Genomic DNA, 27,480 nt, shown 5'->3' on the forward strand with positions numbered 1-27,480 from the left:
CAGTAAAAATGAGTTGGAATGCATACGGCAGGTATTACCAAATTCTGACTTGGAGCTTATCACTGTCGTTGAAAATAAAAGTGTACAGTCATTGCAATCCACCGGTGCTGACATGTGGGGCAGAGGCTTGGAGGTTAACACAGAAGCTCGTGAACAAGCTAAGGACCGCGCAAAGAGCGATGGAACGAAAAATGTTAGGCATAACGTTAAGAGGCGGGAAGAGAGCAGTATGGATCAGAGAGCAAGCGGGGATAGCCGATATTCTAGTTGACAGAGAAAAAAAAAAGGAGCTGGCCAGGCCATGTAATGCGTAGGGTAGATAACCGTCGGACCATTAAAGCTACAGAATGGGTGCCAAGGAAAGGGTCACGCATTCGAGGACGGCAGAAAACTAAGTGGGGTTATGAAGTTAGGAAATTTGCAGGCGCAAGTTGGAATCGGCTGGTGCAAGACAGTAGTTATTGGAGGTCATAGGGGGAGGCTTTCTTCATGTAGTGGACACAAAAATAGGCTGATGATGATGATGACGATGAATGTGTGGGGAGGGGGGTAAGGGTTTACTGATGGTAGCGCGTTCCGGTCCACTCTCAGTTGCCCTTCGCTCCTCGAAGAGGCAGGACGTGTGTTGGGTGAGCGTCTGAACACCATTTTGCGAAGTTGTGAACGCCATTTAAATCATGGATACGGGACCTCAGAGAGGCGCGACGTAATGCTAGTGCATTTCTTTCGCCTTTACCGCTAAATCGCTACTGAATTTTCTTTCTTTCTTTATTCATTTGTCTGCCGCACACATGTTGAGCAATTCACGGTGGTCTAGACGAGCCGGCTTTAATATAACCGAGAAACAACTCCTTTTCCCATTTTGGCCTCCCCGCACGTCGTCGCCCTGTCGCGACGACATTATTTTGTCTCTGCCTCGACCGATAGAAGCCAACCGCAGCCGCCTCCGGCAAGCATTCGTGGCTGCTCCTCCGCTCCCGATCTCGTCGTCTTGCGCGGATCGAGACGGGAGCGCAAACATTACCGTCGCCGCGCGTCCGTATTCCAGCTCAACAAATCCGCGCAGTGCGGGGAAAGCCCATAGTTGCTCGAGTCTGTCAATCAGTGTATAACGAGATCCAGCCGCGCGGATCCGTAGAATGGAGGAGTGACTCGCCCACTGAACGCTATTAATCATTCCGTGTTGCTTCCGTTCAGTTTGGGAATCGCACGGAGCCCGATCAGCATAGGCGGACAAATGAAGAACCCTCCTTCTGGTTTTTCTCGATCCCGGCTTGTCTGATGCGACTCGCAGCTTCCGCTGCACTGCACGCATCTACTGAGGCGGAGTGTGTAGGGAAGGGAGTTTGAAGAGGCCGAGGGGGAAAGCACATAATCGAGGAGAGACGACTCCGTCTGGGGCTCCATTACGTATTTATCCGCGCGCGCGTTACACGCTTTCGCCGAGATAGCACGTGCAAACACTTTCGCCCGCCGCCCCGGACTCGTCATCGCTCGTCCTGCTTCGCCTCGGGGCTGTATGTAGCGGCCGCGGCTGCGACGACGTCCGTCGTTTATTCTGCCTGCGACAGGCCGCGTTGCCCTGGCGTGATGACTGTCTTTCCTTCCCGAGACCCGCAACCCTCCGTTCTTTTTTTCTTTACTGTGCTTTGTGTCGATGCATGTCGTCAGCCACCGAGCTAACGAGAGACAGATTGTGAAGAAAGCAAGTTAGGGAGGTTAGCTGGCTACCATACATAGAGAAAGGTGGATGAAAGAATAGAAAAATAGAGACAACGTAGATAGATAGATAGATAGATAGATAGATAGATAGATAGATAGATAGATAGATAGATAGATAGATAGATAGATAGATAGATAGATAGATAGATAGATAGATAGATAGATAGATAGATAGATAGATAGATAGATAGAGAAGTCACGGGACGGTACAAAGCTGATTATCAACGAAACGATTTCATTTTTGTTTCATTTTATTCAGTCAACCTGTACAAGGGACCTATGGGACCGGCGAAGAGGCAGCTTAAGGCCGCCATATAGCGCCCGCCTCCTGCCCATCCACACCACATTCCGCCCTTGGATGATTCCGTGTGGATTCCGCCCTTTTCCCCGTTGTCACACAGATCGCCACTGATTGAATCAAAATAAAGTTTGTACATAAGTAAGAAAGGATACACGGCGGCAAGATACTAGAGGCAAAAGAAGCTGGGCGTACAAGAACACAAACTGTGAGAAAAAAAAGACAATAAGAATGAAAAAAAAATGCGCTATACACAACTTTGGACTGCAAATAAAATAAAACAAATTGTCAAACAAAGCGACGAATATATGACAGAACCAGCAACAAACTTGTCGGAAGTTTGATTTGTGCTGATAACATATATCTGCGTGTGCTTTCCAAAAAAACTTGGTTGTAAACGCTTTCACCAATGAAAATTATTACAAAGTGAGTTGGTTTAGGAAATGCGGAATTTGATAAGCCAATCTTTGCGTACCCTAGTTAGCGTGACGTCTATATTTTTTTTGGCGATATTTGGCGGGAAGAGCTCGCAACCGGTTTTGGCAGCCATCTTGTTCCAGCATACTTTTTGCCCGAAGCTTGTAAATTACTTGCAAATACACCTCATTTTGTAATTCATTCGTTATTTCATCCACGTCACAATGTGTATGTATATTTTCGGTACTCAATGAACGCATAATTCTTTTTCCATCTCTTTTATGGCTGTAACGGCTACGTCGTAAAGTGCGAATGAGCCGAATGCACATTGGTGTTAACTATACAGTTTTTAAAACATATTTTTTTGCTTCAGTCATGGGCGTGGTTACCTCATGTCGGATCGGAAAGAGTCGCTTTCCATGCCGCTGTGAGGCCAGGCAACGTCATAAGCCTAATTTATCGCTATTTACCCGCGTCTTTCGTCAGTCGACACTGCCTTATGCAAGCATCAGATGAAAGATGAAGAAAATTCGCGGATTTTAAAGAAAAATTCGTCGCACTGTTTAGCACCCGGCCTGCCGTCCAAAACTACGTTTCTTCCCCCTCGGCACACGTTATGTAACTCTATACTACAGCACCGATTATCTGATTAAAAAATTTCCCCCCATTGTTTTTATCTTGTTTGCTCTTTGCCGCGGTATACAGCCATTTCTATATACGAGTGTGCAAATATTCGAAACTTTCGAATAATGAGTCGAATATATGTCCCTGTTCAGTTCGGTTTTTGAATCGAATAGTCACTGTTCTTAAACACGTATCGTTTTCGAATAGTTCTCGAATGCTTCAAATCGCCCCACTCTGCCATATAATTTCATCCCGGCGCCACTAGCACGGGCACAAAACACGACAAGTTGCTTAATGGAGTACGCTGTGCGTCATTCAGGGAACTAGACTTTTTGTAGTTAAACCGCTACCATTCGAATTCCACAATGAGTCCACAAGGGGTTTGCGAATAGCCGAAACTTTCGAATAACGAACCGCATTGTGTCCCATTCGTTTCGGTGTTCGAGGCGAATAGTCACTATTCGTAAATATGAATATTTTTTCGAATATTTCTTCCAATATTTAAGAATGTCAACTGTGCGCAATCAAACATAAAATTAGTGCAAAAGTGCGATAATTTTAATCCACGCGCGCCTAACATCTATGTATAGAACTTGAGAACCTATGTAGTGCACCTAAGTTACGTAGTGGAACAGGCTATATATGCTACAGGGATCATTGTCACTTTCCGAAAGTCCTGTATATGCGAACGAACTGCTGAATTGTTTCTGAATTGTTTCTGAATTGTTTCTGAATTGTTGCTGAATTGTTGCCGAATTGCCCCGTTCGCTCATTTTGTTAAACAGCGCTAAGCTGAGCTAAGCTATGCTAAGCTCATGACTACTAAGACGTGAATACCGTGTTACGTCAATTGTGAAAATGGCTGCTTATTATTCGAAAAGTATTCGATATTATATTCGATTCGATTCGCTTCTGGCACTATTCGATTCGTATTCGATTCGCTTTCAAAAAATTGCCATTCGTACACACCCCTACTTCTAATGCTTCAGTCCTGCGTCTTTTCAATAAACAAAGTTACATAGCCTGCAGTGTAACGAAAGAAACTTGCCAACGTTGCGAACATATAGGATGTGAAGATCAGTTTTGAAAGCGGCACTTCCTTATTCGAAAGGTATTCGATTCGATTCGCTTCTGGGATTGGTATTCGATTCGGATATGTTTTGACTAATAGTGTGGATGTACACTATTTACTGGTGTCTTTGTGTACGCCGGTTTGATCAGTTTATACGTAATATTACATGGACCATAATGCGATGCTGCTTTTCCACAGTTTAGTGCTGAACGCATGCATAGCGTTTGAGATTTCGCGATAGTTATATGACAGGTAAGATTAAGCAACGTAAAATGACTAACGTAAAGTCACGCCATGCACCTCCCATATTGATTCAGGTAAATGAAAATACAATTACATTCTTAAATTTTACGTGCAAATGCCGCGATCTAGTTATGAGGCGGGCGACTCTGGAATAATTTGGACCATCTAGGGTTCTTCACCGTGCACCTAAATCTAAATACCCGCGGGCGTTTTCGCATTTCGCCGCCATCGAAATGCGACCGCGCTGGCCGGGGTCCAATGTAGGTAAATAGGATTCACAGACAATTTGGTTATCATTCTGTGATGCAATTACAACAATTTGACGGATTCCTTGTGGCGCCATAACTTCCTGGTGTTCGAATTCAATATACAATGATAGCCTGTCCACAGTGCTACAAAATTTTGTGGAGTGACGCCACGAGATCATTTGAACGCGCCCGTATGTCAAACGGCCTAAGGGAAATGCGTATTATGACATTCGACTACAAGGCAGAACTTCGGCTGCCATGGTACCACATTGCAAGCCTTTGTAATATGTAACAGGGGACCGAAGTAGTTCATGCAAAAGATGTCATTGCCTTCAGTAAAACCGGTCGCTTGACATTACTACTAACAAATGCGCGCACTGGGTAGTAAGCTCTTCAGAGTACGCATTCCACAATAACAACTGCCGTCACATTCAAAAAATAAAAAAGGTAACAAAAGAGCGTCAGCAGGTACAGCCGAGGTCATTTTGAACTGCAGCCGACCTTCAGGATTCCTCAGTTTACGTTATCATCCTCTTTCACATCATCATCATCATCATCATCGTCGTCGTCGTCGTCGTCGTCGTCGTCGTCGTCGTCACCACCACCACCACCACCACCACCACCAACACCACCATCTTCTTCTGTAAAGACCACCGCACTTTTCCCAAAAGCTTCCATCTCCTTAGTGTGCTTTTTTTTTTCTTTTTGCAGTGTGCGTGTTGCTTCACTGCAGCGCTTGCGTGCGCTAGGGAAGAGCACCAGTCAGAGCAGCAGAGGTGCAACTCGCATCCAGCGAGCTCTACCGCGCCAGTCGTTTCGCCGGCACCCCCTCGGCCATCCTGCGCATCAGCACTAGAGAGCAACCAAAAGAGTACCCCCAAAAAATTGTCGATAAGAGGAAGGCGGGCAGCACAAGAGCGCCAGCCGCTGCCGCCGCCGCCGCCGAATATTTCCTTCTCCGGACGCTTCTACAAACAATTCGTGTGCGTGGCATGCTCGCGCGCTCGCGGAGTTGACACAAGCGGATGGAACCGCCTCGGGGCGAGAGACGACCGACCGACCAGACACGGCAAGCGCGCGCTCGCGCGCCGAAGTCATCCGCGAGAGAGGAACGGGGACGCCGATAGAAAGAGAGAGGGAGAGAGAGAACGAATGAGCGAGGGGTAAGAGACAACAGTGCGGAGGGTGAAAGTTGTATCCGTCGAGCGGGGTACTTGCACACCGCTCTCGCTTGGCTTTCAAGCACTGCGTTGCGTTTGTCTGCCAGCCCTTGTCGGCGCTGATCGGAGGAGACCGAAGCCGCGTTTCGCTTCGCCTACGAGATCCGGCAGGGTGCGCGCCGAGCCAACTAAGTAAATAATTTTAGAAAGAAAAAAATGGTTCGCTTTCCATCTGTCGCTGGTGTTTGCGTCCCGCACGCCTAGTGACGTGGTTGCGAAACCAATAGAAGAAAGGGAGACAGCGAAGATGGTGGAACAGAAGGGGAGGACATTGCCAGGACGGGGCCCCTTCCCCGATTTCGTTGTTCTGTCACTTGCTTGCGTAGGTTTTCGCTGAAGCGATGCGACAAAGGCTGACGTTGCGCGTCGTCGGGCGAAGCGGGGAAGGCTTGTGTACACAGTGTGCGGCGTTACTGCAGTTTTCGTGATGCGTCGCGGCGTCCGATTTTCGTTGATCTCGCTCTCGGGAAGCTTGCTGTGACTTTTGTGTAGAGGCTTGGAGGATTGCTGCGGAGACAACTTGCACTGAGCGCCCCCCTCCCCCCCCTCTCCTGTGACCGTGACTATTGCTTTGGGATGCCGAGGAGAGATAAATGATTTGCTCTCTTTTTAAATGCGCGAGATTGATTTTCTTTTTCTTCAAGGCCGTAGGTCCTTAGTGTCCATATTCCTGGAATGGTGATGTTGTCAGGGGTTCTTCTCATAGTGATTACCGCGCGTTGAAATGAATAACTTTTGAGGTAATCGTAAAACCTGTACAAGAAAAAAAAAAACGCAGGAAGAGCTGCGTCACTGATATATTGCTGACGTTTTGTTAAATTTAAAAGAGTCCTTACTGTAGGTACACAGCTTTAAATATGAAACCATGATTCTAGTCTTTCTTTCTAACGTCTGTCAGTCCGCACGTCTAAATAAATAATTAATCAATTAAATAAATTAAATAGTACTAAATTGCTTTTCCTGTGCACCATTTGCTATCACCAGAAAGTGTAGGCGGCTTAACTATGACGAAGCGGGGCTTCAAGCATGTTCGCCAAGACTTTAACGAAGCTTACGCAGTACGGAACAAAAAATTGTAGCCCACGTTCGATGGAAAAAAGAGAGAGGAAGAAGCTAGCTATTTTCGTGGTTTGAGTCTGTATTGGGGCGAAACGAAATTATGCATCGTTGTTTTTGCCCGTCCATTCCTCTTGTAACTTCCATGTTGCGTGCTTTAAGCACTGCAGTGTTTTTTTTTTTTTTTTAACTGCCGCGTGCTGCGTTCCGCAAAGTTTTCTTCCGGACTGTAAATACGCGCGCCCTTACTGCAACACCTTCATTGTAGTCGTTTCCTTCGTTTCGGATCGGGATTCTTTGGCCAGTTGGGTGTCGACTCATTTATGAAACAGCGCCGAAAGAACAGTTTGACGGCTATTTTCCCTGATGACACCCGCGTCTCCCGAAGGTCTTTGTGTGCCGCGAATCCGCGTGGAATCGCCGACCGTCCTAATCTGAGCGAATGCCACGGCGATTGTCGACGCTTGTCATTTGTCGCGCGTACGCGCTTCGTTAGATTTTGCCTCGCTCCAGTAGGTGTTACAGCACAGTAGGTGTACATTCGCGCTCGTTTTGAATGGCTGTCAATCATTGTTTAAATAAAAAGAAAGAGGAAGCGTCAAGCGACCCCGCATTGATCGCATCTGCTCTTGACCGTTTCTGCTTGAGTCTGGCGTATCCAATGAGCTTACATTTGACTGCTGTCATGCCGTACGTTTTAGTTTTCTTTCTTTTTGTTCGTTTTTAACGCTACCAGACTGTTCAAATCTATACCTAAGGAACACATGCTTGAAAGTCAGTTGTGTTGCTGGCTGTTGATATTTCGACGGGAAAGCTTTCGATGATAAACGTTTTCGGTATTGGGCGTTTGTGGTGCCGCCATCAGCAGTTGAACATGATTTATTCATCTTTTTTTTTACCACACAATATCGGGTCTTGTTCTCTACAACTGGCCCGGATTCGAACAATAACACAAATAAACAAATAAAATAAAGAAAAAGTATACTAGCTCTGTATAGCGACCCGCCTATTTCACATTTCGCTCTGCGTCCATCGTCTTGTACGAAAACGCTGCGCCCCAGGAGAATGAATCGTTGCTGTGTTCTACTCGTATATCGATCAATAGTGGTTGAACAAGAGACATCTCCGCAGTCGATGGGTTTATGCGGCAGGGCACTGATGAGGGCAAGTCCTTTTGTCGAAACTTCGACAAAAGGTCTTGCCCTCGAGACTCCAGAGATCGAGACTCCAGAGATATCTTCTTCGACTACTGTTTGTTGATCCGTCAGTTTTCCCTTTGCCTTAAACATGTTACGTGTACGGTCCTATCTCCAGTTGCTTGTGCGTACGTGAGACGTGTGGTCGTCGAAGCGCACCCGTTTTAAGCTACGTAAAAAATTATTTTCCTTTTATTGTTACTCCAGAGCACCGCTACTGGACATTTTAATTAAATTATATTTCGCGCTTTTACTTGACAAAACCACGTTCTGATTGTGAGGCACGCCGTATAGTGGGAGACTCAGGATTAATTTTGACCACCTGGGGTTCTTTAACGTGAGCCCAATCTAGAGTACACGGGCGTATCAACATTTCGCCCCCATCGAAATGCGGCCCCCGCGACCGGGATTCGATCCCGTGACTTCGTGCATAGCAGCACAACGCCAGACCCACTAATAGTGGATGCTTTGAGGTATTCATTTCTTCTGCTTCTTCTCTCCCTGTTGTTTGCGATTAATCTGTCCTCATTTCCGGTGTCCTTTCAATAGAACCTTGGAGGCAGGCGGCCATTGTGCCCTTTCCAGAAATAGTGCTCGGACTCTTTTATTCACTTTTTTAACGCGATAGCATTTTGGGCCCCGTGTCGCATCCGGTGTCGGCGTTGGCGTCGGCATTGTCCGTGAGAGAATACTGATCCCGGATTATGCAGGCCCCCTGCTTGACGCGTAGGCGTTACTGAACTGACTGAAATTCCCAAAGTAAAACGCTTGAGAAACATAGTCTATACAGACATGATAGCGTCGGACGGTAATTTGAATATACGAGAGAAACGCAATTATGTTACACGGCAGCTCAAACACAAACCCCTCCTTTTTTTTAGCTGTCGTCTGAGGTGTGGCGCGGCTGTGCAAAACCTCCGGGATCGGCCCACGCAAGAGGCCGGGGGGTTCCACCAGAAAGCTCGCATTCGTGCATAGCGCTCGCCGCCAGCGTTTCCCGTAATCATTACTGTTACGCGATCTGCAGTTGCCGGGAAGCGTGCGAAGCAGTCGGGGGGATCTTTGATTGCTATCGCGTTCCACTCTTAAAGGCGAACCTCAAGCGTCCTCCAATTTTTCTCGCCAACAACAACAACAACAACAACAACAACAACAACAACAACAACAACAACAACAACAACAACAACAACAACAACAACAACAACAACAACAACAACAACAACAACAACAACAACAACAACAACAACAACAACAACAACAACAACAACAACAGAGAGTTTTAGAATAGGGGCCCCAAACGTTTTGCGGCCCCAAAGAAACAGCGTCCAAGGCACTGCGCATGCGCGAGACGCAAACTGAGTTTGGGTTTTGCGTTGGGAACGCTATTTCACCGATTTAGCGGGAGCCCAAATAGCGGCCCAAAAGCTTTGCGTCAGCAAACATGGCGGCACCCATCGAAGCGATGGCTCTAACCTAGCACCAAACTGGGTCCGATTCGTGGTAACGCGCGAAGTTCGCAAGCTAGGAGAAGTGACTGCGGTTATCGCTTTCTCTCAACTAGCGTGTGTTCTGAAGATTGATTCATTGGACGCCGCTGATTCCGAATTCGATGGTGGATTTTATGACTCGTAGGCCTAACACGGCTAAGCTTGGTTGGTGAAAGCACGTAAAGTTGGTTTGCTCAAAACTAAGCGCAACTAATTGTTTGCTGCTTACAGAATAGCCTCTAAATTGTAGTTAAACGCGAATACACGCAAGTCAAAATTGCTATTCCTATCATAAAATGGTATATTTTGTTTAATTATTTCTAATAGATTTTCTTTGACACCGTAGTGGCGCTGTCAGCGCAAGACGATATATCTGCAAACGTAAAACCCTATTCTAAAACTCTTCACTCCTGCGTGCCCCAACGCTAACACCCGCAAAGCTCTTTGGGCCCCAAACTATTGGGGCCACTATTTTAAAAGTTATAATAATAATAATAATAATAATAATAATAATAATAATAATAATAATAATAATAATAATAATAATAATAATAATAATAATAATAATAATAATAATAATAATCCTCTTCAAACAAGCGAAAGAGGCTGGTTGGGCATTTTTCTTTTTTCAGTAAATATAGCCCTCAAAGAAATGAAATATCCAATCAAAAAAATATGCGCCAGGCAGTGCTCCGTGAGTCGTATTACACAAAGGACGGCTGTCTGTCGTCTGTCGGTCGTCTGCGCTCGTTTATACGTGCGCGGCCTAAGTGGGGGAAGAAGGAAAGCAGACGGCGTGAGAAGACAGCGAGAGCGGGGGGGGGGGGGCGCCCCACTTAAAGACCGGGATAACAGCGTAATTAACGAAGTCCGCACTTTCCATTCAGAGCGCACGCAGCGCATCATAATTGGAAAATGTGCGGCGCCGTCGCGGACGGAGGGAAAAAGCGGGGCCAACACGCGCGCGTGGTGATTTCGCGGTTGCGCCTGGCCTCGACCGCCGTGCGCGCGATGCGGCATGCGCGCCTGCCCGTTGCACGTGCTTCGAGCACGCGACGACGACGACGAGGACGCGCGTACCGCGTTCCCGCGCTTATAAGCCATGGCGGCATTAAAGCCCTACTGACGGGACAGTTTTCTGCCTCGGGTCCCACCACGCATCGCGGGAATCGGTTTAAGCGAAGATTTCGTCAGTGATTGCAACGTGAACGCTGTTCTTGTTTAGCGACCATTTGCAAGTAGAGAGCGCGCGACCAAGCTGGACAGATCTTCACCGGGAAGCGCTTCGCTCGACACGAATATGGGGCGCTCGGTTGTGCGTAACCCACGCGTGACGAAAAAAATGAATTACGTCGACCGTGTGATGGCGACGGCGTGACGACGGCACGAATGCACTGGAATCAGGACACAGTGACGGGTATGGAACGACCACGATGGCATGACCATGATGCAGTGACGACAATGGCATGGCCAAAATGATATGACCACCAGGACACGACGACTTTGGGTGACGAGGATAGGGTAACGACGTCACTGTGATGCTGATGGCGGGAAGACGAATACACGACGACAACGCAGTGACGATAAAGACATGACGACAATGGGATAGCGACGACGGAATGAAGATCACGGCGTGATGACGAAAGAACGACAACGCCGTGACGATAAAGACATGACGACAATGGGATCGCGACGACGGAATGAAGATGACGGCGTGATGACGATGTCACAGCGCAGCGATGACGGCAGAGTGAAGGCGGCGTAAGGACGATGGCGACATGACAATGAAGGAATAATCACAGGGACATGAAAGCGGTGAAATGACGGCGGTATGACAACGATGGCATTTCAAAAAATGGGGAGTGAAGAAGCAGCGTCACAAAAGTCGGGGGAAGAGGCAAGAAAAAATGCTACCAAGGTCGATTTAAATAGGTCGCGAAGCTCGGACGGAAATGTGCGCGAATACCTATTGCCAGGGACATTATGTTGCACAGGACGGTTGGAGTTCTGGTACACCAGAATTGACGTGCGGCTAGGTAAGAAGGCACAAACACTGAAACAACAAAACCTATCTGAAAAACAAAGTGCTCAGAAATGTTTAGTCCGAACAGTGCCGTGGAAAAAGTAACAATTCAGTGTCAAATAATTTGAATGTACTACAACAGTAAATCTTCATTAAAAAAATTACAATGCATTCACTTTTTCTTGGTGAGTCCTACCGACCGGTGCTTTTGGCTCAAGAGGTAGCCGCCTGTGCAAGCCTATGCACAGCTGCTATGTCGTGCGGAATGACGTCGCTCACTTGAACGCGGCGGTATTTCATCACCAAATTTTGCTCTGTACGTGTCATGACGTCACGATAACGTCAACGATGCTCAGTGTGACATTGTTAGACGACTTTAGTATCATCCTAAAACATCTAATACCCGAAATACAGAGAACTTATCTGCGTAAGAAGCGAGATATATATATAGACGCTTCGCCGACTTGAATTGAATGTCCAGCAAGTTGTGTCATCCTTTCATCCTCTATACTGGGCAACCCTTCAGCTTACAGTCGGTGTTTGTGTTGGCCTGGGGGTACGTGCTGTTCTCGACAATGTCGGTTTCCTCCGTATTGTCAGCTCTGATTGGCTCAGAGGTACCTACGGCGCTTCTGATTGGTTCGAAATTCCGCCATTACAGAGTTTAGCAACACCGCGGAATTTGACGATGTCCATCCAGAATAACAGCCCTCTGTTCATGTATGCTTGTGTCCATGTTAGCACTCCTGCGTTTCAGTAGCATGGGACGCTATAAGGTATAAAGCTATTCCATTCTGGCTGTATTCCATTGTACTGGCGTCAAATTTACGTAACCGCTAACGCAAGCACGGGCGGTCACCCGTAACGTTGTTTGAAGCCAATAAAACGCTCTCCTCGTTTGTAGGAGGTGACTTTTGTTTGGTTTCAAAGCGGATGGAATTGCCTACCATGACAAGTTATTCTCACCTGCTCGGCTGAAGAGATGCGAGGGGGTCGCGAAAACGGATTCTCAGTGAAAAAGAGTTGGCAGAAGACGTCACTCCAACAGAAATCTATTTTCGCCGGCAGCTTCGAGTAGCCAGCGCCATAGCAATCGGCGGGCAGTCGTCTTCTGTTCCTTTCGGAACGGAGCTAGATTCCGGTTATTTCAAGAAAAGATTCAGTTCTGTTCGGCATAATAATCCATTTCTTTAGTGCATACACGTCACCTTTACGTGGTAGCTCTTTGCGATATTCCGGCGCCGCGTGACAAGCAGGCGAAGTGGGCGTTGTCCGAAAATGTTTGACCAATCGCTGAGGGCTATGTTGATGGAAATGAAATAGAAACAGATGGGAACAGCTTTGCCCTATTAGCGCCCACGAATCCCTACTAACGAGCTCAGCTTCCCGTGGTCCTGAAGACGCAAGTGTATTATACACACAGACGCATTGAAGACGCTCAGCGAGTGACATGCATGCCATGCGGACACTAATCACCCCTCAAAAGCGACAACTCTTTCTTTGACGGAGATAACGCTGACTGCCAATTTTCGCTGTTTGTGGTATCGACTAGTGTAGCGTCGTTATTTTACTACAGCAGAAACGGTTTTGTTCTCGAGGTCTCCCGCAAGATTACGCTTCTTGGGAACTACCATCACCGCGCGACAGGGCACAACACGGGACAGCACAAATTTATAGAGCGTCGTTTACGTATAGCTATCGGTACCATACATACCGTTACAGATAGATGCACCAGCCAACGGTCGGCTGTGTTCTCTATACCAAATATATGCCCACTGAAGTAACAAATGTTGCCTGGACATCCTCACCGCAAGAAACATACGCAGCCAAGCCCCGCGTCATTACTTTAATAAACCGAATTGACTTCTTTGGCTGTTAATTTCTCCCGTTTTCGCGCTCGGAACTTTCTCCGCCGAGGGCGCTATGCTCTCGCGTAACCGAGCTGCAGGTCGTGTTCGTTGCTGAACGCTTATAGGAAGGAGGTTTTAAAATAGGCTCTGGAGTGGCAGTACACGTACCAGTAGAGGTGAAGCCAGCGCTTGATTTTACGTCACCCTTGAAAGCTTGCTGAATCATGATGCAGAACGGTCGCAATTCAACTGCTCTCCCTCGCCCTCTGTAGGAATGCAAATTCCGAACTGATTGAAATATAGAAGCTTGTTGCTTCAGGCTAAAAAATATCGCCTTTGGCTGAGTATATAGCGATACCATGATTTCCCGTAGATGTTACCAAAGAGGTTCAAGTTTCATCTCGAAAACTCATTGGCACGAACAGACGCATCTAGAACCATCTTTATGGCAAAATTGGCCGTGTCAAAGCCGATGGAAGCGAAAAGGAAACGCTCCCTTTTCTCTGCCTCATGCTAACGTTCATTGATTCCTCTGGTAAGATGGCGGCGGCCGGCTTCTCCTTTATAGGATATCATCTTCGTGCCAGATTAAAAAAAAAGAAAGAAAGGAAAATCACCGCCCCTTCCAGTTCGGGAACATAGTCTAACTGCGAAGCTGCGTTAGTTACACCGCGCAAGCCAAACTTCGCAAGAAGTCTATATTGTAAATCTTTTGTTTCACCATTCGTTCACCTCATTTTCACTTTTGCGTGCTTCACGCGTGGTGAGCATGCCCTACGAAGACGAGTCCATTCAAGAGCCAACTCTCGCTGAGGCTCTCGGTAGGCAGCTTCTTCCTCAGGAGTACGCACTTCTCGTATTGCAGTAAAACACGTTGTGGGGCTAGTTGGTGCATAGCTTTCAAACGACGAAGCGCCAACAGTGACGGCACACTAGGAAGGAACATAGACAGGACAAGGCGCTACTTGCAACTGTTTATTGAAGTAAAAGGTGGCTGATTTTATAGTCATGGGGAGAGGGGGACGAAAAAACGAGGAACACTGATCATGTGAATGCGCGCGCGCGAGAAGACTGAAGATATATATGAAGGGAATCTCGATTAATCAAAATCTAAAACTTATCTAAAACATGCTCTCATTTGTGTAAATATTCAGAGACGAGGTGCTGACACAGGCGTCCCCTCTGTTCTTAATCTGGTTGGCCCCCAACGATTCACGCGCCACAGGATCCTTACTTTTAAACATGATTGTTGTATCATGAAGCCTTGCTTCACATACTTGTTTATTCTCATTCCCGCAGGCCTTGCCGTGAAGCGGCAAGTTTAAACTATAACAATTTTTCTATGAAAGCTTATTCTCTCGCAGGCGTTCATTAATACATCGGCCAGTTTGGTCGATATACTCTTTCTCACACTTTTCAGTGGTATGCGGTATACGACCCCTTCTTCACACTTAACAAAAGGGTTTGTGTGTTTAATAGAACACCCTACTTTCTTAGAGTTGTCAGAACCAATCAGGCGGCACAAAGTAGCAAGTTTTCGGGGCGCAGAAAAGAAACACAGGAATCTTGTATTTCACGGCGACGTGTTTAAGATTATGCGCCACTTTATGAGAATACGGTATCACCACTGGTTTAGCTTTCTTTTCCAATCTTTGACCTTCTTCACTGGATGCTGCTTTTTCTTTCTTTTTTCACCTTTCTCAATAACGCCTCCGAAACTGCGCTTAAAACCAAACAAGGAAAGCCAGCCTTCCTCAAGTTCAAAATCTGTTTGTCAAAGCTTGCTTGTGCTTCATGACAGCATGATTTTTCAAGGGCGGATTCGAGGCACATAGTAGGAATCGTACGTTTAACAGTCTTGGAATGTGTAGACTCATGCGGCAACAATTCGTTACGGGCACGGGGTCGGTACATCCAGCAGGAACCTTCGTCAGTAAGGGTTATGTCAAGATCTAAGAACTGCAAGCTGTTATCCTTGCCTAGTTCAGAAGTAAAATCTAAGCCTTTGCCTTGCTGTTTAAAATCAGATAAAATGTCCTGCACGGTTTTCGATTAAGTCATGGGAGATCGTTCCGTCAGTAAAATTATTAAAAAAAACATAAACATACCTAAAAACCTTGAGCACTTTGCCTCCGTCAAACACCTTGGATTGCGGTCTGTTGATGCCCGCAAGGAAAATGTTGCAAAGTACGGCAGCCACGCACGAGCCAATACAAATTCCTTTCTTTTGCACATAAAACTGGTCTTGAAAACAAACAGCTGTTGAACACAAATAAAACTCCAGCAGTGCTTTGAAGTTATCCACAGAAATTCCCGCGGTATTCTGAAAGGATACCGCGGGAATTTCATCTTTTGCCTGCCCGTTCATCTCAATGCAGCTCAGGACGGCAGCTAACAATTTTTTTTGTGGGATAGAATAAAAAAGATCAACGACATCTATTGAAAACAAGAATCCCAGTACCTTGGTCTCACGTAAAAAAGGTATGATGTCAAAGCGATTCTTTACTATGAATGGGTGATCTATAACCAAGGTGTTAAGCTGCTTTAGAAGGTAACGGCTAACGTTGTTTTGCCTCCAGGAACCTCTTTCACTCACAATACATCATAACGATATATCATCTTTGTGCGTTTTTTTTAGTAAAGAATACATTGAAACAGTTTTCCCTACATTTCTGGACACCATTAGTGAGCTTCTGTAGTCCAAGGTCTTCACACAAAGATATGGCACGGCTCTTTTCCTTACTTGGCTTCAGCTTCGTTAACTTGAAATTCCTCTGGATGGCTTGCAGAGCGTTTTCATTAAACATGCCCGACGGCATGGCTACAAACCCTGCTTTTTCGGCCTGCAGGAGTCGAAGGTCATTGTCCTTGAAAAAATTCACGATACGTTTTGTGAGAGTTCTTGGACGAGTTCCTTTGTTGTACACCGTTCTGGCCAGGCTGTCAACTCCGTCCAGCAGACACCTTTCCTTGTCCTCAGGTGCGGCTTTATTGGAAATCCTTCTATTCGAGGAAAGAAGCTCATGTTCCTGGATCTTCGGCTCGGAGTTGAACTTGGGGCCTTTCTTGAGGACGTCAGCGATGTCTTCCGGGAGCGGAGCCGACCGTGAGTGATGCGGCAGCTAAAACTGTACCCTTTCGCTGTTTACAAGCGTTGGCCTTGGACGGTTTGACGCAATATTTCTGCGGAAACTCTCAAGGTGGAGAGAAGTAATCAATAAAGGGAAAATGAGACATCCACCCAAACGCAGCTAAGTGCTACAAAGGAAACCCACACGGGTTCCTCGAAACAAAAGCTTCGCAGTTGAAGAAAAATTCGTCCTGGTCCTTAGCTGCACTTAGCTGCGTTTGGGTGGATGTCTCATTTTCCCTTTATTAGTAGGCCTTGGACGGCTTCCGGTTTTGCTCACCGACGTAGCCCGCTAAATCTAGCAAGCAAGAAAAGCATTGGCCGCCATAGCATATGCTGCACGGTGTAGCAGTAGTGCGTTAAAATCTAAGCCCGCAGATCTTCAACACTTTTCCTCTGTACATAACGACAGTTTTACAAGTCAAGATAGCAGCAAGTCATACGAGAAATTTAATGGATTAATGTTAGCTCGCAATGCGCAATGTCTTTTATGTCAAAACTTAAAAATAAGCTTTCCGCACAGTGGGAGAACTTAAAAACACGCTTTGTGTTCTGACGCAGCAGACTGATATGGGGCCCGTGACCGGAAGTTTCTTAAGTCTCCTCCGTTATTGCGCGAGTCAGGTCAGATGCTGAACACATGTACGGCAAATTTTTTCCCACGCGATATCGCAGCTTGGTGCTGCTGAAAACTACTTCCTCCGCTCACGATAGGCAGTGTGTTACGGTGCTACCGTTGGCACTCTAAGCTTCAGCGCTGCATGGCTGCCCATATGGCGAGGAGTATACGCGCGCATTAGAACCGCGCGAATACGGTATACGCCACCCGTGGAACGTACGGTGCCCAGCAGGTCGCGAGTGCTCGATGCGCCCCTCCCCCTCTCCCCCCTTTGTGCATGGGACGGGCTCTTCTGTGAGAGCGTAAGGAGAGCTCAGCAGGAGCTTCTCTGGCCGCGGATGGCGGTTTGCCGCTATGTCGGAGCCGTCGTTGTGTCCGCACCGCGAGTTGAACTGGAATGGACTGCCTTGGTTCGGCACACCAGCTTTTGGCGCGCTGAACAGCCGAAGCTGCTTTGGTTTACACGTGATAGGTCCCCCTAAGTTGAATCATGTAGTTGTCGTTGTTGTTGGTGTTGACGATGGTGATGATGATCGGTATACTAGTACCTCCTTGAAGTCTAGGTGGTGTCAAGTCTCCTAGCCCACGTGAGCAACTTACGTGTTACCGTATACTGTAATCTGTAATAGCATTATGCCTGCTTGTGCTTTGCAGAGTAAGTTTACCTATGCCTGTACGACCCCGCCCCCATATCATTCCTGCATTCTAACGCGATAGCGTTACGGGCCCCTTGTCGCAGGGACTCCGGTGTCGGCGTCCTTCGTCGTAGCTGGCTTTGGTGTCCTGTGAGCGAAAAATATTCTATACTGAACTAAAGTTCTTGTTTCACTAAAGTTGCTCATATCTTGCCTTACATAGTTTACAAAGTTATTCCTCGTAATTTCGAGAATGACAGCCCACAAACAAATATGTCACGAAACAAGACACCGACAGCGCGTGCCCTTTATGTTAAATGTTGCGTTAAAAGTGCAAAACGATTACGAAAAGATCGGCCCGCGCAAGGTGCCGCGTTTCTACCAGAGAGCAAAGCTTTCGTACATAGCGTCCGCCGCCAGCGTTTCCCGGTAAACATTACGGTTACATAAGCTGAAGTTGGCGGGAAGCTTGAGAAGCAGTTACCGATCTTTGGATGCTATCACGTTCCACTCCTGAAGGCGCTAGCTTAAGCGTCCTCCAATTTTTTTTTTCCCTCGCCAGTACTTTATTGTGCCCACTGCTGACCAGCTAACGTTCCCATCAGCTTTGAGTCATAGCCCTCCTGTAAGCTGAACGTTCCTTACGGTTCTGGCTGGGTGGGTATCGTCGCATTCCGTTACAATGAATTTTTCTGCAGTGGGCGCAGGTCTCACCGTATCGTATGTATGCTCATGTGTGTTCTTCTCCTCAGGCAGCCACTTTGAGTCTGCAAAACCAAGCTCCTTTGTGTTATCGTACCATTTTTTTCTGATCTCTTGTTTGTCGCCTCTGTAAAACGCCATGGAATTTTTTAAACGAAGCTTTCTTTGCCGCTTGCTACTACTTTTAGTACGTAGTCTTTCCGAGTGCACAATTTGCAACGTTATTAGGTTAGCTTCACTAGTAACACTGATGACTTGGGCCTTTTGTTTTATGTCACTTGGATTATCCCCGAATAGACAACTCAGACGATTGGGTATGTACAGCTGGGTATGTGCCCAAATACACAGGCAGAGAAAGAGGCAAGTGAAGTCGGCTACAAAGAAGGGAATAAGAAGTTAGAAAAAAAAACAGAGTGTTGAGAAGGTATACAGTAGAGAGAACAAAATAAGACCGGAGTGTGCTCTGAGCTAGGAGAGTTGAGCTAAATAGGAGCGAAGAAGTGCGCAAAAAAAAAAAAAATACAGCAGAACTCATCTCGCGATGACTATCGACGGTAATGCGAATAGCAGTCGCGCAATGTAGCGACAGACCACACTTTTGAAGTCGCGTTTATTTAGCAAGTGTAGCGGTAATCCTGAGACTTTCGTTGCTTGGACTATATATGCCACATACTTCGATGTCTTCCAACTTTCCTATGGCACTGAGCTTGCCAAGTTCGTCCGTGAGCATGGAGTCCCGACGACGACTGTGTGACGCCGACGCAGTGACGATGGAAAGAGGAAGAAGGAATGTGATGCCGATCGAACACAGAGGCGTATAACGACGACGGCCTGGCGAAGTGCTGACAATGATAAAACGATTGCATGACGATAACGGCACGAAGATGACCGTGCGTCGACAAAGGCCTGACGACGACGACATTACGAGAGGAAGATATCACGAGGCTAGATTGACGGCAATGGTACGACCCCGAGGGTATCGCGATCTGGACCACATATCTTGTGGCACAAGCACGCAGACAACTTGAATCGCTGGGTTGGCGTAAGAGGCTAAATTGATAGCCTCAAAACGACTGAAGTATACATGCAAAGAATGCTATTTACATTAAAATCCTTCGCGGATTTATGAAAATCTGAGCAACCTATACACCAAAGATAGCCAAGCTGTGTCAGCGAGTCCTCGCACCTTTCGGAAGTATATAGTAAGGGTGTGCTTGCTGGCTGTTCTTAGAGTATTAGATACATCACCGACGCCTCATTATACGGCCGTTTTGGGGGCTCTCACGCAAGCTACGTTGCTGGACCAAGCTGTCAGCTTTCAGCGCCCCAGCCGTACAAATTCCTGGCTGAGCTGAAACGTGCAGCCAATAGAAGGCGACGGCATAAACACCGGCTAAAAAAATCGCGCAGCGAAGTTATCCGTTCGGATGAGGCATGCATACGCAAGGTAGCTTCTATAATTATTAAGAATTACGTTTCGAATAGAAAAATTCAGAACTTCGAGGCAGGTTACTTTGCTGGCTGCCTTTATCACGTGATACCGGGCACTCCTCCACATGCCAACGTCGGCTTGATTTCATCGGTGACGCACGAAAACGGTAGTGGAAGTCCCCGTAGCAGCGTCTCTGTGGAAAGCTGTCGAGATTGACACATGAAGTGGCCCCACAAGCACACACGTTCAAAAAATAAAAAAATAAACTTTGTCTATGAAGTATAGAGCAATCGTCGGCTTCGCTAAGTGCCAACAAGTTGCTCTTTCCACGCCAGGTTTATGCACCGCCTTTGTTATTCCGTAGGTCCTGCAGCACCGACTGCAACTCTTCTTCGACGACTGCTCTTACCATCGCTCTGATCAAGTCGCAGAGTTGTTGCAGCCGCTCGCCGTTGACGACAATACCGTCTGGACGCGCGCGGCAAGACTCCCCTCCAGTCGGTCCTGGTTCAGGCTGAGATGTGCCCTGCCGGTTTGCTTGCGCTGCAGTGCCGTCAGCTGCGTCAAATTCTTGGCTGCAGATGTCACGCGGCTTTCCCGACATTCCCACTGGTTCGTCGCAGTCGATGCAACAGGCGCCGTTCATTCCTCCGGCGGCATCTCCGCGTTCTTCGGCTTGAGACCGAGATGGCTGCTTCGTGTCTTCGGGCTCCTTTTCGCTGACCTCAGCGGGACCATTTTTTCGCCCAGAGTTGGTCTGCAAGTTTCCCGGCTGTACACTTGCTTCGCCGTTGAGACGGCGTACTTCGGCTGTTGTGGCTGTTCCAGTTTTCTCCGTTCCACGTCGGGATGGCTCCTGCAGTTGTCCCGGTGTTGCCTCGTCCCCATGTTGACTGTGCTGTTTGTCCATGTCTTCTCGGAGGGCGATAGCCGCGAGGTGCCTGGAATCGTTGTTGTCTGAATAAAAGCGGTATAGAAGCTCACGTTCGAAAACGGTGCCGGCAGTGCTTACAGGATCGTTTAGAGCTGAGGCGACGTGGCGTTCTCGTGGAACGGGAGCTCGGACAATTGAGGATGATGATGATGGTGGTGATTATGATGATGATGATGATATTGACATAAAGGAAGGCAAGACAATCTACCTGGATTGAGCAGTTCGAGGACTATGCCTACGCTACAGGATTGCAGCAAGCTACCGACGAGGTTCGGGTACGAACGCTTCTTTATTGCATGGGTGTTCAAGGTCGACGCGTGCTGGCGTCTTTCAACTTGTCGGCCGAAGAAGTTCAGTCGTACAGCGTTGTTAAAAGCAAGTTCACCTCGTATTTCGTGCACCCGCTAAACGAAGTTCACGAGAGTTAAATTGCGCACTCGGCACACGCTGACTCGTTGTCTTTCTTTTCTTTTATGATGATGATGATGATGATCGGTCAATATTTGTGGCACATAACCAAAGTTAGGGAGCAGTCGAAGGCAGGGCGGCACGAAGGAGAAAAAATTATTTGGATGTTATAAATTTGCACAGAATTTAATTCAATATAGTGGTTCTCGTGACACGCGCGCGCTGGCGATTTAATCAATTTCTTGTTCAATTTCGGGGCGCTGTGCTCGTAATTTCTGCGTCGTCGTCTTTGACTTGGATGTAACAGTTCCGGCTACACAATTGTGTTTTCATTCTTTTTTCATTTCCGTGATATTCACTGTTCTGTCTTCTGCAAACTCCTTTTTTTTTCTTTTGATACAAGTCTAGCGATACCCAACTTAATTGTGCTTCGTTCCATTATAACCAAAATTTATAAGATTTCTTGTGCTCAGGTGCTGCCGCACATTTTGGCCAATCCGATTCCCCAGTGTGGGCACGTATACCATATATAGCCACATAAGGATCTACCCTATATACTATATGCTGCACTTGACCGCGGCAGTGATTAACCACGCCCTTTTTCCGAACACAATCTTTGTTGGAAAGATCGAGTGCCTCGATTTCTTGAAGCAAGAGTCGCACCGTCTCATGCCATATGGAGCGCAAGACAGGTGCAGTATTTCTCGTCGTTGTCTGATAGCGGCACCTCGTTTCCTCGCCAGCCGGACGCTATTGTACGTTTCCTTTTTTTTTAATTTCGGTGTTTTCTCGTTTTCCGCACGATAAAGGAGTCCTGCGGGAAATAGCAGAACCGAAGAAAACTAAGCAAAAACAAATGTTCTAGTCAAGTTTTCGAATGTGTTCTAGAACAGGCTATAGCCTGTTCTAGAACACATTCGAAAACTTGACTGTTGACCTATTTGTCGGAATTACTATAGCAATTTGAGGTTAGCGAATGAAACATGACGAATAGCACATAAAATGTAGGCTCGGTGCGCGTCGATCAATATCGCCTCAACTCAGCTTTTCTTCTTTTTTTTGGGGGGGGGGGGGTTACGTCCCGAGGAAATACACGGGCTATATGTGAGTCTACGCGCTGGAAGCTGGCCTCGGAAATATTTTCGACCACTTGGGGCTCTCTAGCTGGCGCTTTTCGACTGAACTACACGAGCGTTTTTGGCCCTCATCGGAAGAATTGCCGTGGTTGAACGCGGTTAAACCAAGTTTGTCGAGCGATAGCACGGTTTTGCTTGCTTTGGGAAATGACACAGACGTTGCTCGGCGCCGTCAGCAACTGCGATTGCACCACAACACACAGACGCTGCTCGGCGCGGCAGCTGCAGCGAGCGAAGTGACCTTCGTGCTGCGTCTCGTTCAACGAAGCGTCGAAAGCACAGCGCATATACGAAGCTATAACAGCGCTCGGAGCACTTTGTACACATCGCAGATCGCTTTCAAGATATCGGCGCTCACGTTGCGTACGCAGAGGCCGCCGGTGCTGTGGCAGGCTAAGTCCCAGTTTGACCTTGGCTGAGCTTGAAGGTCAGATTTACGGAACCAGGCGCTTTCTGAGTTTGTACACCTGGAGTAGTAGAGCTATCGCTCTAATAAGGGCGCCGCATCCCCAGATTGTATGCGCGACGTCGTTGTGAGCAACAGAATGCCAAAGTCAGCTCGCGGCGTGGTTCGTACGTGTGTGTGTGAGTACTGTGCCTGCGTGCGTACATTTGCATACACGCGTGGAGCGTGGAGAAGTGAACAAGATGGGACCAGAGCGCGCATTGAGCGAGGGGCACTGCAGAGCTACAGAGGATTGAAGAAGAGGTCGGCAACAGAAAATTATGAACTATACAGCTGCAGCGAAGTGCGTAAAACAGCATGCCGTTTAGGTCGTTTTGCACAAACATTTCAAAGGCTTTCGTCAATATCATCACGTTTGGATAACATTTGCTTTAAGATGGATTTACCATTAAAGAGAGCTACGCTGACGCCGATTGCACATACCCACCACTTTTTTTTTATTGCTTCCATCTTTTGCGTACAATTTACCGTCTCTGTTTCTTTCACTTTCATTTAGATGATTCGGGATTGGCTACTTTTGCTTCCAATGACTCGGCACTTGGTTGCCAGACTGCTTGGCCTGTCCCCTCTTTCCGTGTCAACGCTTTTGAGGTATAGGTAAGTTGTACGCCCATTTTTCACACATCCCCGTTCCTGCGTCGATCTCCTGAAAAATATAGGATTGCTCTGGGCTCCTCTGATCTGAGGTGGACCATGGAGTGTAGCTGCCCTTATGAAAGTTGTTATAGAAATTAAGTTGCACTTCCATTGACTTTATGTTGCTTTCAACCGGCTTACTGTCGAAATGAAATTGATGACATGCGTAATTTTCTAACAATCGGCCTGGCGTACTAAAGAAAGCAAGGAGAGTAGAAATCCTGCCCGTGTTTAAAAGTGTTGCTGCAAAAGATGAACGACTTGCTACCTCCTCCTCCTCCTCCCCTCCTCCTCCTCCTCCAACAACAACAACAACAACAACAACAACAACAACAACAACAACAACAACAACAACAACAACAACAACAACAACAACAACAACAACAACAACATAAAAAGAGGGTATCCACACACTCTTGGGGAGGTCACTTCTAAAAGTCCATAATTAGTTCAGCTTCCTTAATAAATTACGCTTCTAAACTAACATAAAACACACACTTTTACAGTGATAGCGGTGCTTGGTAAGCGAGAAGAGATGCAAAAACGAAAGACGGGGGGCGAGGCCACCATCAAATACCCGCACCAACATACCTTGACGTCATAGATCACAGCTATTGCGCGTGTGTGTGTGTGCGCGCGTGCGTGTGTTCCTCTTTTTTTTTTTTGTTACCCGCCGTGGTTGCTCAGTGGCTATGGTGTTGGGCTGCTGAGCACGAGGTCGCGGGATCGAATCCCGGCCACGGCGGCCGCATTTCAATGGGGGCGAAATGCGAAAACACCCGTGTGCTTAGATTTAGGTGCACTTTAAAGAACCCCAGGTGGTCAAAATTTCCGGAGTCCTCCACTACGGCGTGCCTAATAATCAGAAAGTGGTTTTGGCACGTAAAACCCCAAATATTATTATTATTTTGGGTTAATATGGACTGCATTGCGTTTTCAAGGATCCTAAGACTAAACTTTAAATGTTTAGAGAACATTTACTGAGCTATAGGACAGCCAAGTACCGAAGTTTTTTTTTTAATTCGTGACGTCACATTGACGTAAGCAGACGCTGGGGTTTTAGTGCTAAATTCAACAATTGGTAACATGGTTTTCCTTTGAAAACTCTACTACTCAGCCCGTTACCAAGAAATTATCGAATACAGAGTCTTGCAAGAAATACCTGTCAGTACTCTAATATGACTTCCTGTTTCTCTGTAGTGTTCGTTTTAGCGCTACGGTCCCGATATCAGCGTCGGACCGACCAGCCCGAAACTCTGTACTTCTGTACGTACTGCAATGTACAGCCTGTCCCAATAAAGTTTACAGAAAAGGGGATCTCGGAAAATGTCCAATGCCCGAGCAGCCCGTAGCAGTAGCCAGTAATACTGTATACGACATTGTCGTTACCTTATTCTAGTCGAGGCGCCGAAATGCAAATACGAGGCTGCGTTGTGAGGCTGCGGATATATTCAGCTTTTTCTCAGATTTCATGGTCGGTAATATTTTGCGGCCGGGTGTACATTCGGTCCATCGTTCAAGGGAGCACATGAACGTGGCAGCAGGTGACTTGTGGTTGGTGGTGCTGCCACCTCTCGTCATCCTTATGCACCGCGTTGACGCAACTTCATTCGGCACTTACGGCTAGCTAGAGTGCTCCCTTTAACAGTGTACCTTACTGTACTTTGTCATACTTACTTTCTTGATATTTTCTGACGCAATATTGGAAATGTGCGGAACATGCTATTACAGACGGGCATCCGCTCCAGTCTGAATGCATCACGCGTGCTGTGCGTTTATAACTCGCCTGGCCGCGCCCGCGGTGAGTCCTGCAGTGCGTCCTGCTCTTGACAGCACGCGTATACACCATCATTCTCCTCCTCCTCTTCCTCCTGCCGTCGCCAGTCGCATCATTCTCAAGGCGCGTGACATTCGATCCCTTTTTCCGGAGCTGAGAAGGTCGGACAGCGCGGGTACTTGTATTCCGTGGTTTATTAAATTACGCAGCACGACATCGCGGTGCGGGTCGATCTTCTCGCCCTCACCCATTCGGAAAAAAAAGCTGCGGGGGGTCCTCTTGCTTCGTTTTTTTTTTCCCGCGCTCTTCGTAGTTAGTAGGGCCCCGGCCGAACTGGAAGGAGGGACTCTAGATATAGGTGGCGCTGGTTGTGGGGGAGGAATTGCGACGGCCGTTTCTGGGTCGCTGCGCGCGCCGCGTTTTCGAGGTGTGAACGAACTGCTCAAACGCGATCTGTTATTCAATTTGCATGGAGGTTGTTCCCACTGCTCTGAAACAAGGAAGGAAAGAAAGAAAGAAAAAAAAGAAAGAAAGATAGATAGATAGATAGATAGATAGATAGATAGATAGATAGATAGATAGATAGATAGATAGATAGATAGATAGATAGATAGATAGATAGATAGATAGATAGACAGATAGATAGATAGACAGATAGATAGATAGATAGATAGATAGATAGATAGATAGATAGATAGATAGATAGATATGGTGCGTGACAGGTAGTACATCAACAACTGTTGAGCACATATCTCAGAAAAAGCAGTAATAGCGACCGTGGAAAATAAAGTACATGTCATAGTTCTTTTTTTCCACATCACACGTGCACAATGTGCGTGATGTCATACACACGGACAAAGGACTTCTAAATATACTTTATGAAGACCTGTGACGCTCAAGCAAAACAAAGTTCTCGGTTACCTAGACGGTGAATACAAATCAATATGCATTTCCTTTCTTTAGCAGCGGTGTTATGCGGCTTCTAACTACACAAAGAAAGACACTTTCCAATACGCTATAGAATGGAAAGACAAATGCCCGAAACAACGGCGCAATATCAACACAGATGTAATCACAATACATCTAGATACGATAAACTACAGAATAAATTTTAAAAGTCAGTTTTATGCTTGAAGGGTTGATTCAGTGAGCTCAGAAGCGATGGTAATGTGGAACGCAACATTTCAGTACCATATAATTGTTAGGTATGCGTGATAAAGAAAGAAAGAAAGAAAGAAATAAAGAAAGAAAAAAAGAAAGAAAGAAGAGACCTCACTCACGCTTAACGAAAAGAGTGCGAGGAATGACATGACATCCACCTCCATATGAGTTTAAAGGTGGGAGCGTGCCATGTGTAGTAAAGGAATTCACCCTATCTAGTAATACCTCTAAGTATTGATACTGTCGCTCATATACTAGCATGCAGTTGTCTGCCAGGAGTTGGGGAACCTGGGCTTCTGATCTGTCGGCTCGTGAGACTATAGAGGATCTGGTAAATGTCAGCCGGAGGACGACAACAGGGACCATGTATAGATGCACGCTAAAGATTTGTATTCGTCGCGGATTCTTATGGCTTTTTATCAGCGTGTAAGTATTTGTATGTATGTATTCTATCTTCGTAGCAATATCGTAAACTTCGTAACATTTATCCCCCCTCAATTTTCATTCTTTCATTATTTGTTCATCACGATTACATTTTGCGAGAGGAACCAAGGAGAAATGCCACTACTTGACTGCTTGAAGTGTCACACAGTGCGCTTCATGAGGATGTGGGAAATCAGGTTTGCGGCGAACCGGAAGGTGGAGGTATAGTTTAACGAAGGAAATTGTCATTCGTTTGAGTGTAGCGCGAAGGTACAAAAAATCCCGAATGCGGGATTCCCAGAGAGGGGAAAAAACATATCTTCGTAGTTGAAGAAAATATTCGTCATATTCCGGATATCGAGCCCGGGACCAACGCCATTCCTTTGCAGTGGCTGTATACCATCTGAGCTAAGATATGCTACGCCGATCGTAGAGCGAATTAATCGGCAACTCGAAGCACAGGGACACGTAATGCGGAAAATCACCTGTGCGGAGGCCGGCCGGTGGAGGAGCATTCATGAGAGGAAAATAATCGTCCGCTCGAGAACGCGGCCTCCATAAAAAT

General features: G+C 46.8%; 1 protein-coding gene across 1 annotated transcript; it reads right to left on the bottom strand.

The window, feature by feature from the left end:
• Window positions 1–19,153: 19,153 nt before the first annotated feature.
• Window positions 19,154–21,051, bottom strand: LOC142584392 (uncharacterized). Its single transcript, XM_075694537.1, has 2 exons — window positions 20,987–21,051; window positions 19,154–20,915 (listed from the first exon to the last, which is right to left on the bottom strand). The coding sequence occupies exon 2, from the start codon at window positions 20,882–20,884 to the stop codon at window positions 20,312–20,314; it is 573 nt and encodes a 190-aa protein (XP_075550652.1). The 5' UTR covers window positions 20,885–20,915; window positions 20,987–21,051; the 3' UTR covers window positions 19,154–20,311.
• Window positions 21,052–27,480: the final 6,429 nt, after the last annotated feature.

Source organism: Dermacentor variabilis, chromosome 6 (genome assembly GCF_050947875.1).
Source record: "Dermacentor variabilis isolate Ectoservices chromosome 6, ASM5094787v1, whole genome shotgun sequence".
In the NCBI taxonomy this organism is placed as follows: Eukaryota; Metazoa; Arthropoda; class Arachnida; order Ixodida; family Ixodidae; genus Dermacentor; species Dermacentor variabilis.

Coding starts and splice junctions, on each gene's coding strand:
- LOC142584392 (XM_075694537.1), bottom strand. CDS start 20,884: ATGGACAAACAGCACAGTCAACATGGGGACGAGGCAACACCGGGACAA.